The sequence below is a fragment of the Ahaetulla prasina genome, chromosome 4, assembly GCF_028640845.1.
Source record: "Ahaetulla prasina isolate Xishuangbanna chromosome 4, ASM2864084v1, whole genome shotgun sequence".
Lineage (NCBI taxonomy): Eukaryota > Metazoa > Chordata > Lepidosauria > Squamata > Colubridae > Ahaetulla > Ahaetulla prasina.
The window spans coordinates 2,580,001-2,593,592 of NC_080542.1; the positions used below are offsets into that span (position 1 = coordinate 2,580,001).

At 50.2% G+C, this 13,592-nt stretch overlaps 1 protein-coding gene across 1 annotated transcript in view; it reads left to right on the forward strand.

The window, feature by feature from the left end:
- The window catches only part of DNAH2 (dynein axonemal heavy chain 2), a 187,912-nt gene that overhangs the window by 75,511 nt on the left and 98,809 nt on the right, over nucleotides 1-13,592 (forward strand). Inside the window, exons 18-21 of the mRNA XM_058183311.1 lie at nucleotides 159-306; nucleotides 2,552-2,744; nucleotides 12,653-12,853; nucleotides 13,234-13,390. Coding sequence (XP_058039294.1) covers nucleotides 159-306; nucleotides 2,552-2,744; nucleotides 12,653-12,853; nucleotides 13,234-13,390 — 699 coding nt within the window. The remainder of the gene's footprint in view (nucleotides 1-158; nucleotides 307-2,551; nucleotides 2,745-12,652; nucleotides 12,854-13,233; nucleotides 13,391-13,592) is intronic.

The window sequence follows — 13,592 nt, forward strand, 5'->3', positions numbered from 1 at the left end:
CAGCCGCCCTTTCATCTCTAGCAGAGTTATGGGTCTGGAGACCCCAAATTTAATCGATTTTTTTTCCCTTCCTCCTGGCCTAGCCTTGCATCTTGGTAGACCTTGAGGTCCTCCTGGTTGACTGTTGTTGACTCCCTGGCTGGTTTCTGCTCTCCTAGGTGGCGTTCTCCCCTTCGCTTCTCCAGCTGGCGAGCATGGTCAATGACATCAGCAGCCACCTGATCTCCAGCATCACGGTCTTCCGACATCTTCCGGAGATCCTCGTCCGGCGCAAGTTTGCCCGCGACCCCATTTCTGTCCTTGTGGGTAAGGTAGCCTCCTTAAGTGGGTCACTTGTCCCCAGTCCTTCTGGAGGCAAGTTGTTCCACTGGTTAATTGTCCGTCACTGTCAGGGAATTTCTCCTTAGTTCTAGGTTGCTTCTCTCCTTGATTAGTTTCCACTCATTGCTTCTTGTTCTACCCTCAAGTGCTTTGGAGAATAGCTTGACTCCCTCTTCTTTGTGGCAGCCCCTGAGATATCAGAAGACTGCTATCATGTCTCCCCTAGTCCTTCTTTTCATTAAACTAGACATATCCAGTTCCTGCAACCGTTTTAGCCTCCAGTCCCCTAATCAGAAATAGATCTATACTTAGGCTGCCTTTAATTCTTGGTTGGTAAAATCTAAATTCAACACACAAAAAGAGTTTGTTGCGAAAGCAACTGTCTTGCGGAGGCTCCTGGATTGGGGCTGAAAGACATAAGTGGAAGCAGTATGCTCCATCCCATAATTGGGTAGACCAGGTTTCCCTGGTAGACCAGTCTCACTTCTTCTCTCTTGGGGTACCTCTCATTCCACAACATCAGAGTTGAGATCTTCCTTCCTTCCTTCCTTCCCCTTCCTTCCTTCCATCGCTCCCTTCCTTCCTTCCTTCCTTCCTTCCTTCCTTCCCTCCCTCCTTCCCAAGCAATAGCACTTAAGACTTATATCCTGCTTCACAGTGCTTTTATGGCCCTCTCTAAGCGGTTTACAGGGTCAGCCTCTTGCCCCCCAACCATCTGGGTCCTCATTTTACCAACTTCAGACAGATGGAAGGCTGAGTTAACCTTGTGTCGGTCAGGATCAAAATGCTGGCAGCGGGCAGAATTAGCCTGCAATCCTGCATTCTAACCCTTTGTGTCACTATGACTTCCTTCCTTCCTTCCCAAGCAATAGCATTTAGACTTATAGACCGCTTTACAGTGTTTCATAGCCCTCTCTAAGTGGTTTACAGGGTCAGCCTGTTGCCCCCTCCCCCAACCATCTGGGTCCTCATTTTACCCACCTCGGAAGGACAGAAGGCTGAGTTAAGCTTGTGCTGGTCAGGATCGAACTGCTGGCAGTGGGCAGAATTAGCCTGCAATCCTGCATTCTAACCAGTGTGTCACTCTGACTTCCTTCCTTCTCATTTTCCTTCCTTCCTTCCTTCCTTCCTTCCTTCCTTCCTTCCTTCCTTTATTCTTGCCTTTTTCTCTACCTTCCCTTCCTCCCTCCCTCTCTTTTCCTTCCTTCCTTCCTTCCTTCCTTCCTTCCTTCCTTCCTTCCTTCCTTCCTTCCTTCCTTTATTCTTGCCTTTTTCTCTACCTTCCCTTCCTCCCTCCCTCTCTTTTCCTTCCTTCCTTCCTTCCTTCCTTCCTGCCTGCCTGCCTGCCTTCCTTCCTTTATTCTTGCCTTTTTCTCTACCTTCCCTTCCTCCCTCCCTCTCTTTTCCTTCCTTCCTTTATTCTTGCCTTTTTCTCTACCTTCCCTTCCGCCCTCCCTCTCTTTTCCTTCCTTCCTTCCTTCCTTCCTTCCTTCCTTCCTGCCTGCCTGCCTGCCTGCCTGCCTGCCTGCCTGCCTGCCTGCCTTCCTTTATTCTTGCCTTTTTCTCTACCTTCCCTCCCTCCCTCCCTCTCTTTTCCTTCCTTCCTTCCTTCCTTCCTTCCTTCCTTCCTTCCTTCCTTCCTTCCTACCTTCCTTCCTTCTTTCCTTCCCAAGCAATAGCACTTACTCATATACCGCTTTACAGTGCTTCATAGCCCTCTCTAAGCAGTTTACAGAGTCAGCCTCTTGCCCCCTCCCCCAACCATCTGGGTCCTCATTTTACCCATCTCGGAAGGACGAAAGGCTGAATCAAAAACCTGGAGCCTGGTGAGATTCGATCTGCCAAATTACAGGCAGCCGGCAGTCAGCAGATGTAGCCTGCAGGACGGCACTCCAACCACTGCGCCACCACGGCTCATCGGGTGGGTGAACTTCCTGCAGACGCTTCTCCGCGCACCACAAGTGGAGTTGAGTTTGTTAGAACGGGGGTCTCCAACCTTGTCAACTTTGAGACTTGTGGACTTCAACTCCCAGAATTCTTCAGCCAGCAAAGCTGACTGGGAGTTGAAGTCCACAAGTCTCAAAGTTGACAAGGTTGGTAGACCCCTGTGTTGGAAGAGGAACAGCTTCTGCTTGGTTCTTCCTCCCCGAGTCCTGCTTTGACTGTGCGGGGTAATTGGTGAGGAGTCTCGGGAAGTCCTGAGTAACTTAGGTGTTCCGTCTTCCTTCAGAACGGGATGAAGACATCAAGAAAATCCAGACTCAGATCAGCAACGGCATGCAGAACAATGCCGCTCTCCTCCAGGCCTACCTGAAGACCTGGGATGTCTACCGAGAGATTTGGGAGGTCAACAAAGACGCCTTTATCAACCGATACCGCCACCTCAACCCACTGGTCTCGTCCTTCGACGCCGATACTGCTCGGTAAGTCTACGGGGGTGGTGGTGGTGGAGGAAATCGACCCCTCTCCTGCCGACACCGAACCTAGAAGTTCGAAACGAAACGAAAGGCACTTGGAAGAGAGCTTGAGGTCTTCTAGTCCAACCCTCTGCTCAGGCAGGAAACCCTCTAGCGGTGATGGTGAATGCGCGCGCGTGAGGCACACCAGGTGCCGAAATGGGAGCACTCTGCGCACGCGTTCGTCAGGGCCACAACCAGGAAGAGGAGCTGCCCAGGGGGCACGTGCGCGCCGGATAAGGTACTTCCGGTTTCCGGCCCGCACGTGTGCGTCAGCCAACAAGTCTTCCGGTTACTGCCGCGATGATCAGCTGGCTGGCGCGCCTGCTCACGCCGGAAAAGGGAAAGGCCAGTTCTTCCAGTTTCCAGCACTGCCGCACGCAAGAAAGGCCAGCTGATCGTCGCGTGTGCATGTGTGCCAGAAAGATGGGAGAGGAACTGAGAAATTTCTCCTCGGTTCGAAGTTGCTTCTCTCCTTGACGAGTTCCCATCCGTTGCTTCTCGTCCTATTTTGAAGAATAGCTTGACCCCCAAATCTTCTTTGGGGCAGCCCCTCAAATACTGGAAGACTCCTATCATGTCTCCCCTAGTCCTTCTTTTCAGCAAACTAGACATCCCCAATTCTAGCAACCGTTCTTTATACGAACCCCATGAAGCCTTTGTGGCAACTTAACAGATGGCTCTGAGGACCTCCCAGCAGGAGAAGGCATTCCCCCCTCCCACCAAATGGTCAGTGGAGGCCTTTCCCCCCAACCTTAGAGATAGCATGGAGTCTCCTTGAGCCCTACTAGATCTGTCCCCCCGGGAATGGTTCCGTTTCCCCCCTCCAGGTTGGTGGCCATCCACACCGTTGAGTAAATGAATTTTCACTGAGTTAATTATGCGCTTCTGTGAAGTGGTTACTTTATCTCTTGTAAATCTCCTTTAAGTCAGCTCCGTTGAGCAATTAGATGCTTAAAACCTCGTAGGCAGGACACTAATAATGTGTTTCTGTGTGCACGCTCGCACACCTAAGGGGTGGGTGGTGGGGAGACCGTTCCGATCCATGAGTCACGGGATGTTGCTGCTGGAACAGGTGCGCCACCGGATGGTGTCCATGAAGAACCAACCCAGTGGGAAATTGAAAGGCTGCAGGTCCCAGGAAAAGTTCTTCAGACCAGGAGTCAGACCAGCTGGCTGGGTCTGGTTCAGTGGTGGGATTCAGCCGGTTCGGCCCGGTTCACGCGAACCGGTAGTTAAATTGCTGACTGACCCTGCCCCGCCCATTCCAGGAGTCCCCACGCACCCCATTTTGGCTCCTAGGTAAGTGCAGGGAGGCCTCCTACGCCCAAAACCGGGCGCGGGGAGGTGCAGCACGCTCCCCCGTGGTCTGTTTTTGCTCCCAGCAGGCTGCAGGGAGGCCTACTAGGCCCAAAACGGCACACAAGGGGGCAGTGCGTCCCCTCCCTCGGCCTGTTTTTGCTCCCAGGGGCGTGCAGGAGGCTGAGTGCTGACTGTCACACCCCTTGGCCACGCCAACTGTGACCACGCCCACCCAATCAGCCATTAGGGCAGAGAACTGGGTTGTTAAATTATTTTCACAGGCCTATGTAGGACCATTTCCGATCTTCTCAATGGCCCAACGGCCCAAGAAGACAAGTCAGGTTCTCCAAGGAGGTCAATTTTTGCAGAAGAATCCGTTGGTCCGGAGAGTGGTGCGGTGGCCTAGAGGTGGAGCTCTCACCTCACAATCAGGAGGCTGTGAGTTCGATCCTAGATAGATATTTCTCTCTCTCTCTTGTACAATGAGAATGTATCCGCTGAACAAAACTCCGCATTGGCGACACGAAAGGCATCCGGCCAGTAAACACTCAGCTCCATTCATTTGCCCAGACTCCACCCATCAAGGGATGATGGGGTCGTTAAAAGATGATGAATCCGCTGTCCGGAATAGTTCCAGGAGAGGATAAGTGAAGCTGAGCATGGAAACCCACCTCCGAGCAGATGTCCACCTCAAGTGGGCAGGAAAGGCCAGGAAAGATAAAACTTTTGTGGCTCCCTCCCCCAAATCTGGCCCCATGCCCAAAAGTGCCTTGGAGCCGGGCCTGCTGCCCGAAAGTGACTCGGAGCCGGGCCTGCTGCCAGAAAGTGACTTGGAAAGTGAGGGGGAAGGGCCGTCAGGACTTACCTCGGAAGCACCGGCCTCCCTGGCTCAGCTCCAGGAGCCAGAAACAGGCCAGGTGGAGGAGATAACGAGGCCTCCATCCCCTGACTCTTCCCCCCCCCAGGCCACGCCTGCAGACCCAGCTGACGGCAATCAGGCCTGGCTGGACCCTAGGTTTCGTAGGCAGGAGAGAAGGGAACAACAGAAGCAGGGGAGGGGCAGGCCTAGGAAGTGCTGAGTCATGGAGCCACACCCCACGGGATATAAAAGGCAGCAAGAGCTGGTGTGTCTCTTCGTATCAGGCAAATCCACGGATTGACTAGAGCTGAAGGTTGTGACTCACCAGCGTCTTGGCAGCTAACGAGGGCTCCTGGCAGACGCTGGCTCTTTTGCTGCCAGAGCTGATAAGAGCCGGCTAATGAAGCCATCGTTCGGACGGAGGCGAGGAGGACATAACAAGAACGTTTCCTGCTTGAGCAGGGGGTTGGACTAGAAGACCTCCAGGATCCCTTCCAGCTCTGTGATTCTGTTACAACCATTCATTTGGTGACCAATCGAAGTTACAACGTCAGTGTTAAAAGGGACTTATGACCGGCTCTCACACTTAACGACCATCGGACCATCCCTGCCGTCACTGGACCATAATTCAGACACTTGGCAACTGGCTCCTGTTTATGACGGCTGCAACATCCCGGGCCTTCTGACGAGCAAAGTCAATGGGGAAGCCATTAACCTCCGTGTTCCTAACTTACCACTACAACTGATTCATTTAACAGCTGTTGTAAAATGGGGCCAAATTCACTTAACGACTCTCTCGCATAGCAGTGGAAATGTTGGTCTCAATTGGGGGTCGGAAGTCGAGGACTATCTATAATTACGTGTGTAAGTGTAGTAAGTGTATTAATCATTAAGGGTAACTGTAATTGTAATTAAGAGGCTGACGCTGGGCGGATGACTCCCGGGGCGCCTCGGTGGTTGCCAGTGAACGGCATCCCTACGAGGAGCAGAACAAGTGAGACCCACGGGGCCAAAGTCTCCCCACCATCTCTCTTCCCCCCCAATCCATCTTTCCTCACTGAGCCTTGGGCAGGCTTCCCATGTCCGCCCTCCGCTGTGGGGCGGCAGGACCGCTGTGCACTGCTGCTGCTGCCGCCCTGCCCACTCCCCCTGGAATTGAGCGTCTCGCGCGCGAGCCACGGCAAACGAGCAGCAGCCGGGAGATGGAAAAACCTGTTTCCATGCAAAATGTCAAAAGCGATTGTGGGGAGGCGTTAAAGCCGGGGGCTGAAATGCAGAGTGTCTTTTGTGCAAGTCGGATGTTTGTACAGCTCTGCCTCTGGAGACCTCCCATTAAGGGCTGCATCAATGAGATCCAGCTGCTGCCGCAGGCCGGGCGGTGGGGGGAAGCCCTCAGAAGCCCCTCCCCACCCTTAGCCTGGCCCAGGGATGGCGGTGGGGCTGGTGGGTGGAGAGACCCTGTGTTGGGGATGCAGTGGTTTTATTTTGGGGAGGGGATTACATTCCCCCTTGGCTTTGATCAGTCTCATTTAATTCAAGTGCTGTCGAAGTGCTGTCCCGGTGTCTGGAAGCCGTACGGGTCTGGATGGGGAGAAACAGACTCAGGCTCAATCCATCCAAGACGGAGTGGCTGTGGATGCCGGCACCCCGATACAGTCAGCTGCAACCGCAGCTGACTGTTGGGGGCGAGTCATTGGCCCCAACAGAAAGGGTGCGCAACTTGGGCGTTCTCCTGGATGGACGGCTGTCGTTTGAAGACCATTTGGCGGCCGTCTCCAGGAGAGCCTTTTACCAGGTTCACCTGGTTCGCCAGTTGCGCCCCTTTCTTGACCGGGATGCCTTATGCACGGTCACTCACGCTCTTGTCACTTCCCGTCTGGATTATTGCAATGCTCTCTACATGGGGCTACCCCTGAAGTGCACTCGGAGGCTTCACTTAGTCCAGAATGCAGCTGCGCGGGTGATTGAGGGAGCCACACGTTGCTCCCGGGTAACACCGCTCCTGCGCAGTCTGCACTGGCTACCTGTGGTCTTTCGGGTGCGCTTCAAGGTGTTGGTTACCACCTTTAAAGCGCTCCATGGCTTAGGGCCCGGGTACTTACGGGACCGCCTGCTGTTACCTTATGCCTCCCACCGACCCGTACGCTCACACAGAGAGGGTCTTCTCAGGGTGCCGTCCACCAAACAATGTCGGCTGGCGGCCCCCAGGGGAAGGTCCTTCTCTGTTGGAGCACCTACCCTCTGGAACGAACTTCCCCCCCCGGTTTGCGCCAATTACCTGACCTTCGGACCTTTCGCCGTGAATTGAAAACATATCTGTTTATCCAAGCGGGACTGGCTTGATTTTTTAAATTTTTTGAATTTTAATCATTTTAATTGGGGTATTTTATTTATGGGTCACATTTGACGGTTTTAATTTTTCGGCCACGAAGAGAATATGTTATTTTAATTGTTGTTTTAATCTGTATATTGTATCGTTTTAAATCTGGCTGTACACCGCCCTGAGTCCTTCGGGAGAAGGGCGGTATAAAAATCTAAATGATAGATTGATAGATAGATAGATAGATAGATAGATAGATAGATAGATAGATAGATAGATAGATAGATAGATAGATAGATAAATAATAAATAAATAAATAAATAAATAAATAAATAAATAGTAGTCCTCCACTTTTGACCCTAAGAATAGAATAGAGAAGAGAAGAGAAGATGGAAGGGACCTTGGAGGTCTTCTAGTCCAGCCCCCTGCTCAAGCAGGAGAACCTATGCTATTTCAGATAAGTGGCTCTCTAATTGAGGCCAAGATCCAGTGGAATGTTGTCTCATTTTATGCCTCATTTTGCCTCATTTTCTTGCCACAATTTTTAAGCGAGTAATGGCAGCTGTTAAGTTAGCGATACCTTTGTTCAGTGAACCTGGCTTCCCCACGGACTTTGCTTCTCAGACGGTCGCAAAAAGAGGATCAGGTGACCCCAAAACACTGCAACCGTCATAAATACAAGTCAGTGGCTTAAGCGTCCGAATTTTGATCACGGGATACTCAGGTGGCTGCAACGGTCGTAAGGGAGAAAAACGGCCCTAGGACACCTTTTTCAGTGCCTGTATCACTAAGTGATGGGACTTACGGACTTACGACCGGTCTCTTAGCGACCAAAGTTTTGATAGATCTCCCTTGGGATTACAGGGGGGTCCTCGATTTAGGACGCCAACGGGGACCATAGAAAATCCATTGCTAAGCAAGGCTGTTTTGTTGGTTTTTTTTATTCAAAAAGTTTTACAGAAATTTTTTTCCCCCTTCACAACCCCCCTCCCTCCCCCCCGACTTCCCGGAACGAGCACAAGGTATAATTAAAAATAAAACAAACAAATCTCAGCTTTTTTAAAAGACAATACGCAGGAAAGATATTTAATTGAATGGAAAAAATGGATTGATTATCTACAAAACAGATATCAGATTAAGAAATATCAGATTGCCTTTGAATAATTAGGAAGTTATTTTATGTAATGGGGAGGGGGTTGGGAGATGAAAAGCTTTGGATGTGGTTATTTGGATTGGAAGGGAAAATTTTATTCTATGTTTGGTTTATGTATAACAATACCTTGTGACTGACCCGGGAAGCCGGGGAGGAGGGAAGGGGTTTTGGGAGGAGGGGGAAAAAGGGGGGAAAAATGTTTTTGTTTTTTAAAACTCTTTCAATAAAAACAAAAACAAAAAAAAAACAAAAAAAAACAAACATATGCTAAAAAATTTTCGTCCCAACTTAATTATACCCCTACAATCATCAATTCCTAACTTCCCCCGAAAACAATCAAAAATAATACATCCTAATCATTCAAAAACAGTCTGATAACTCTTAGTCTGGTATCTACTTTGAATATAGTCAATCCATTTTTTCCATTCCTTTAAGTGTCTTTCTTGCGTATTGTCTTTCAAAAAGGCTGAGATCTTCGCCATCTCAGCCAAATTGGCAACCTTCAATATCCATTCTTCTATTGTAGGTACTTCTTTTTCCTTCCAGTATTGTCCTATTAGTAATCTTGCTGCTGTTATTAGATTTAAAATCAATTTAGTCTCAATTACTGTAATAATTCCCAACAGAAAAAATTGCGGCAGGAACTTTTATCTTCTTTTTCAAAACGTTTTGCAAAATCCACCAAATTTTTATCCAAAAGGCCTTTATGTCCTTACAAGTCCACCAAATGTGAAAATATGTAGAAAAGCAAGGCTGTTGTTAAAAGAATCGCACCCCAGTTTATAACCATTTTTTTTTTGCTCCGGTTGTTAAGTGAATCGTCATGGTCCTTAAGTGAATCCGGCTTCCCCCATTGACTTTGCTTGTCGGAAGTCAGCTGGGAAGGTCTCACGTGACATACACACACACGGGACTCATGGTAAATCCAGGCTGTTTCCCAGGCACACGAATTTTGATCACATTAATGTGGGAATGCTGTGATGGCCGTAAGTTCGAGGACCAGCCGTAAGTCTGAGGACTGGTCATGAGTGCGAGGACCTGTTGTAAGTGTGAGAACTAAGTCACAAGTCGCTGCTTCAGTGCTGTTTTAACTTTCAACAGTCCTTAAACTGTTGAACTGGCATAACTGTCTGGGCATGGAGCCAGGGCTGGGGCCGGGAGGCATACTAGGACATTCCTCCGTGTTCGGAAGCAGATAAGAAGGCCCCGGCTGCGGTGAGATCGGACGAGACACAACAAGAATTATGGGTGTGGGCATGTGCGCGCACGACACCCCCTTGTTCTCCCTCCACTTTTGGCACGTGCCAGCAAAAAGGTTAACGTGAGTGACCGTGAGTAGGGATTGTCGATCCAGGAAAGGGGCGTAACGGGCACACAACCCGCAGTTGCTCAAAGGCTCTCTTGGCAGGGATGGGATTCAGCCGGTACGGATGGGTTCAGGTGAACCGGTAGCTCCAATGATCTGGTAGGCCCGCCTGCCCCGCTACCTGCACTTTACTTACCTTTATCCTCTCAGCTGATTCACGCCTCAGCTGTGTTACTCCCAAGAAGTAACGTGGAAGGTTAGTTTCGGTAAACACGCCCTCACCGAACTGGTTGTTAAACCAGCAGGATCCCACCACTGCCTCCTGGCCACGGCCGCCACCTGCTTTTTGAGCAGGAGTCCAGGAGAACACCCCCAGATTACACACAGGGTCTGTATGGGGTCCTATTGTGACCCAGGCCCAAGTAGGTTGTAGGAAACTCAGTCAGTGTAAAAACAAACAAACTTGATTCGAACAGCTGAGAATTACTTCGTTCTCAGCCTAGTTCAACTAAATTAAAGCAAATTCCTCCCAACACAAATTCCTCAGTCCTATCACCGACCCTGGTCCAATTAGGCAAACTGCCAAAGGCCTTTCTTGGCAAAAGTTCAGAAGACACCGATACAAAATAAATAAACGAAGCTATCAACATTGTTTTCCAGCAAAGAGCCCAAACGCAGTTGCTGGTCTTTTAAGCCTTGTGGGAGGGGCCAGTCATCTCCTGGCCTTACTCACAAGTTGTCCTCTTTGCTTGAGCTGCTCTTGCCTTCTGGCAGCTCTTCTCATGCCTGCATTAGGAAGAGGCTCCTCCTGTTCCTCTGCCTCTCTACTGTCAGTCTCTGGAGGCTCTGAAGTCTGCACCTCACTCCCCGATAGCCCTGGCCCCACCTCTGCGTCCGACGCAGAGCCCTCATCCGGGCCTTCCCCAGCCTCCAGGACTGGCCCATGTTCTTTCACCGCCTCATGGCTGCCCTACTCTGTGGCCAGCTCCGCAGGTTGCTGGCGGACCACAACAGGTAGTGCCATCCCATCCAAGACCAAAGGCGGCAATTCCCCCTGAGCCAACGAACCCCCCCAAACCCGGAGCCCAAACTCGGTCTTGCCAGGGGTTTCGTTTCAACCCGTTATCCTGCGATTCGGGAATGAAACCAGCTCCGAATTCAGAATAAAAGTCAGATTTTCACGGGCAATCACACGCAAACACACAACCCCCCCAAAAATAAATAAATAAACCCCCCCCCCAAAGCGGGCATCTCGAGATGCTCCTCCTCCATGTTGGTTGCCTCTCTCCCCCCACCGCCCCTCCCGCCCCCCCCCATGCAGATGGGGAGAAGCGATGGGCAAAGGGGAGGCGGGCATCTCGCCTTGGCATCAATCTCTTTGGCACCCCGAAGCGGCATCTTCTCCGCCAGCTTGCAACTCTCAGTACTTCTGACGCAACTGATTAAGAAGCCCGGTCTGGATTTGGACCCATAAGACACCCCACCCACCCCAGTTCTCCTCCCCCCGCCCCCCCCCCTCAGTAATCTGTCTCTGCCAGGAACCCCGTTCGGTGCCTCTATGGCCCCTGCTGCTGTTGCTTTTTAAAAAGTTAATAAAAAGTTTGGCTTCGTGCTCGGCAGTGACCCATTAACGGGGAATTAATTAATGAAAGGGGAAGATTTTAATAAGTCCCCTTGGGGGCTGGAACCATTCTCCACCTGCTGGCCTCTTTTGCTTGGATGGCTCCCCGAGAGGGAACTCATCCAAAAGGCTACATTTCAATTAACAAAAGGTTTCTGCAGGAAGTTCTCCCCCTTCCTCCGAAGCCCTGGTCCTTGGGGGAGGAAGGGGGGCGCGGAGGGGGTCCTTTGGGCAGTGTGTGGGGGGGTGGTCTCTGCACAATGGAGGGCAGTTTATGCTTTCTTTCTTTCTTTCTTTCTTTCTTTCTTTCTTTCTTTCTTTCTTTCTTTCTCCCCGTTCCTTCCTTCCTTCTCGTTTTCCTTCCTCCTTTCTTCTCTTTCTTTTTCCTTTCTTCCTACCTTCTTTCCTCCCTCCCTCCCATCTTTCATTCTTTCCTTCCTTCCTTCTTCCTTCCTCCCCTCCCCTCCTCTTCCTTCCTCTCCCTTCCCTCTCCTTCCTCTCCTCCCTTCCACCCATCCACTCTTCTTCCTTCCCTCCCTCCCTCCCGTTTTTCTTTCTCTTTCCTTCCTATCTATCATCTGTCTGTTTGTCCATCTATCTATCTATCACTCTATCCGTTATTTGTCAATCATCCATCTCTATCTATCTATCTATCTATCTATCTATCTATCTATCTATCTATCTATCTATCTATCTATCTTATCTATCTATCTATATTCCTTCTATCTATCTATCTATCTATCTATCTATCTATCTATCTATCTATCTATCTATCTATCTATATTCCTTCTATCTGTCTGTCTGTCTATCTATCTATCTATCTATCTATCTATCTATCTATCTATCTATCTACCTACCTACCTATATTCCTTCTATCTGTCTGTCTGTCTGTCTGTCTGTCTGTCTGTCTGTCTGTCTATCTATCTATCTATCTATCTATCTATCTATCTATCTATCTATCATCTATCTACCATCTACATTTTCAATATAAAGTTTCAATATATTTGTGCAAAACATATCTATTCATCTGCGCAGGACTGGATTAGATTTTAAATTTATACGGGTTTTAATGGGTTTTATTATTTATATTGTTCTTTTTTAACTATTTGGCTGTGTAGAATAAGTTTTTTAATTGATATTTTATTCTGTATTTATATGTACCTTTTTATTTGCCTGTGAACCGCCTTGAGTCCCTAGGGAGATAGGGCGGTATACAAATACGATAAATAAATAAATAAATAAAATAAATAAAGGGGTTGGACTAGAAGACCTCCGAGGTCCCCTTCCAGCCCTCTGAGTCTCTGCTCCTTCCAGCTACATGGAGGTGGCCAACAACGCCCAGAAGGAGGAGACGGTGCTGAGCATCCAATTTGTGCTGCTGGATTGCTCCCACCTCAAGGCCGCCGTGGTCCAGCACTGCAACGAGTGGCAGAACAAACTGACCAACCTGCTGAAGGAGATGGCCACCGGCCGCTTGCGGGAGCTGACCGCCTACCTGCAGGACAACGTGGCCGAGTGAGTGTCCCACCATAAAAGAGCAGTGCAGTGGCTCAGGGGGTTAAGACGCTGGGCTTGTCGGCTGGAAAGTCAGCAGCTCATGTTTGAGACCCAAGCTCCATGCGATGGGGTGAGCTCCGGATTCCTCGCTCCAGCTGCTCCAACCTAGCAGTTCGAAAGCATGCAAATGTGAGTAGATCAATAGGTACCACTTCGGTGGGAAGGTAACAGCCACTGCATGACGTCATGCTGGCGGAACCACAACCGCGGAAACGTCTTCGGACAGCGCTGGTTCAATGGCCTTGAAACGGAGGGAGCGCCACCCCCCCTGCAGTCAGCAAAAACTAGCGGAGTAAAATCCCATATCTGGCCTAAAACGCTCCTTTTGGCCCCCGCAGCATCAGCCGTCCTCCGCAGACCCTGGAGGAGCTGAGCCGAAGCCTCCAGCTGCACGAGACCCTGCAGAACGACCTGCCGAAGATCGAGGGGCAGATCCCCCCCATCCACGAGCAGTTTGCTATCCTGGAAAAGTACGAGGTCGTGGTGGACGAGGAGGTAGGTCGGCGGCTGAGGATTCGTGGCTGACGTGGCCACAAAACACAGCTTTCCTCCTCCTGCCGAGGTTGACAGTCTCTGTACAGGTAGTCCTCAACTTAACAGCGGTCTGTTTAGCGACCGAAGTTGCAACAGGAGTGGGGGGGAAAAAGTGAATTACGAGCAGTCCTCGCACTTATGACGGTCACAGTATTCCCCGCGG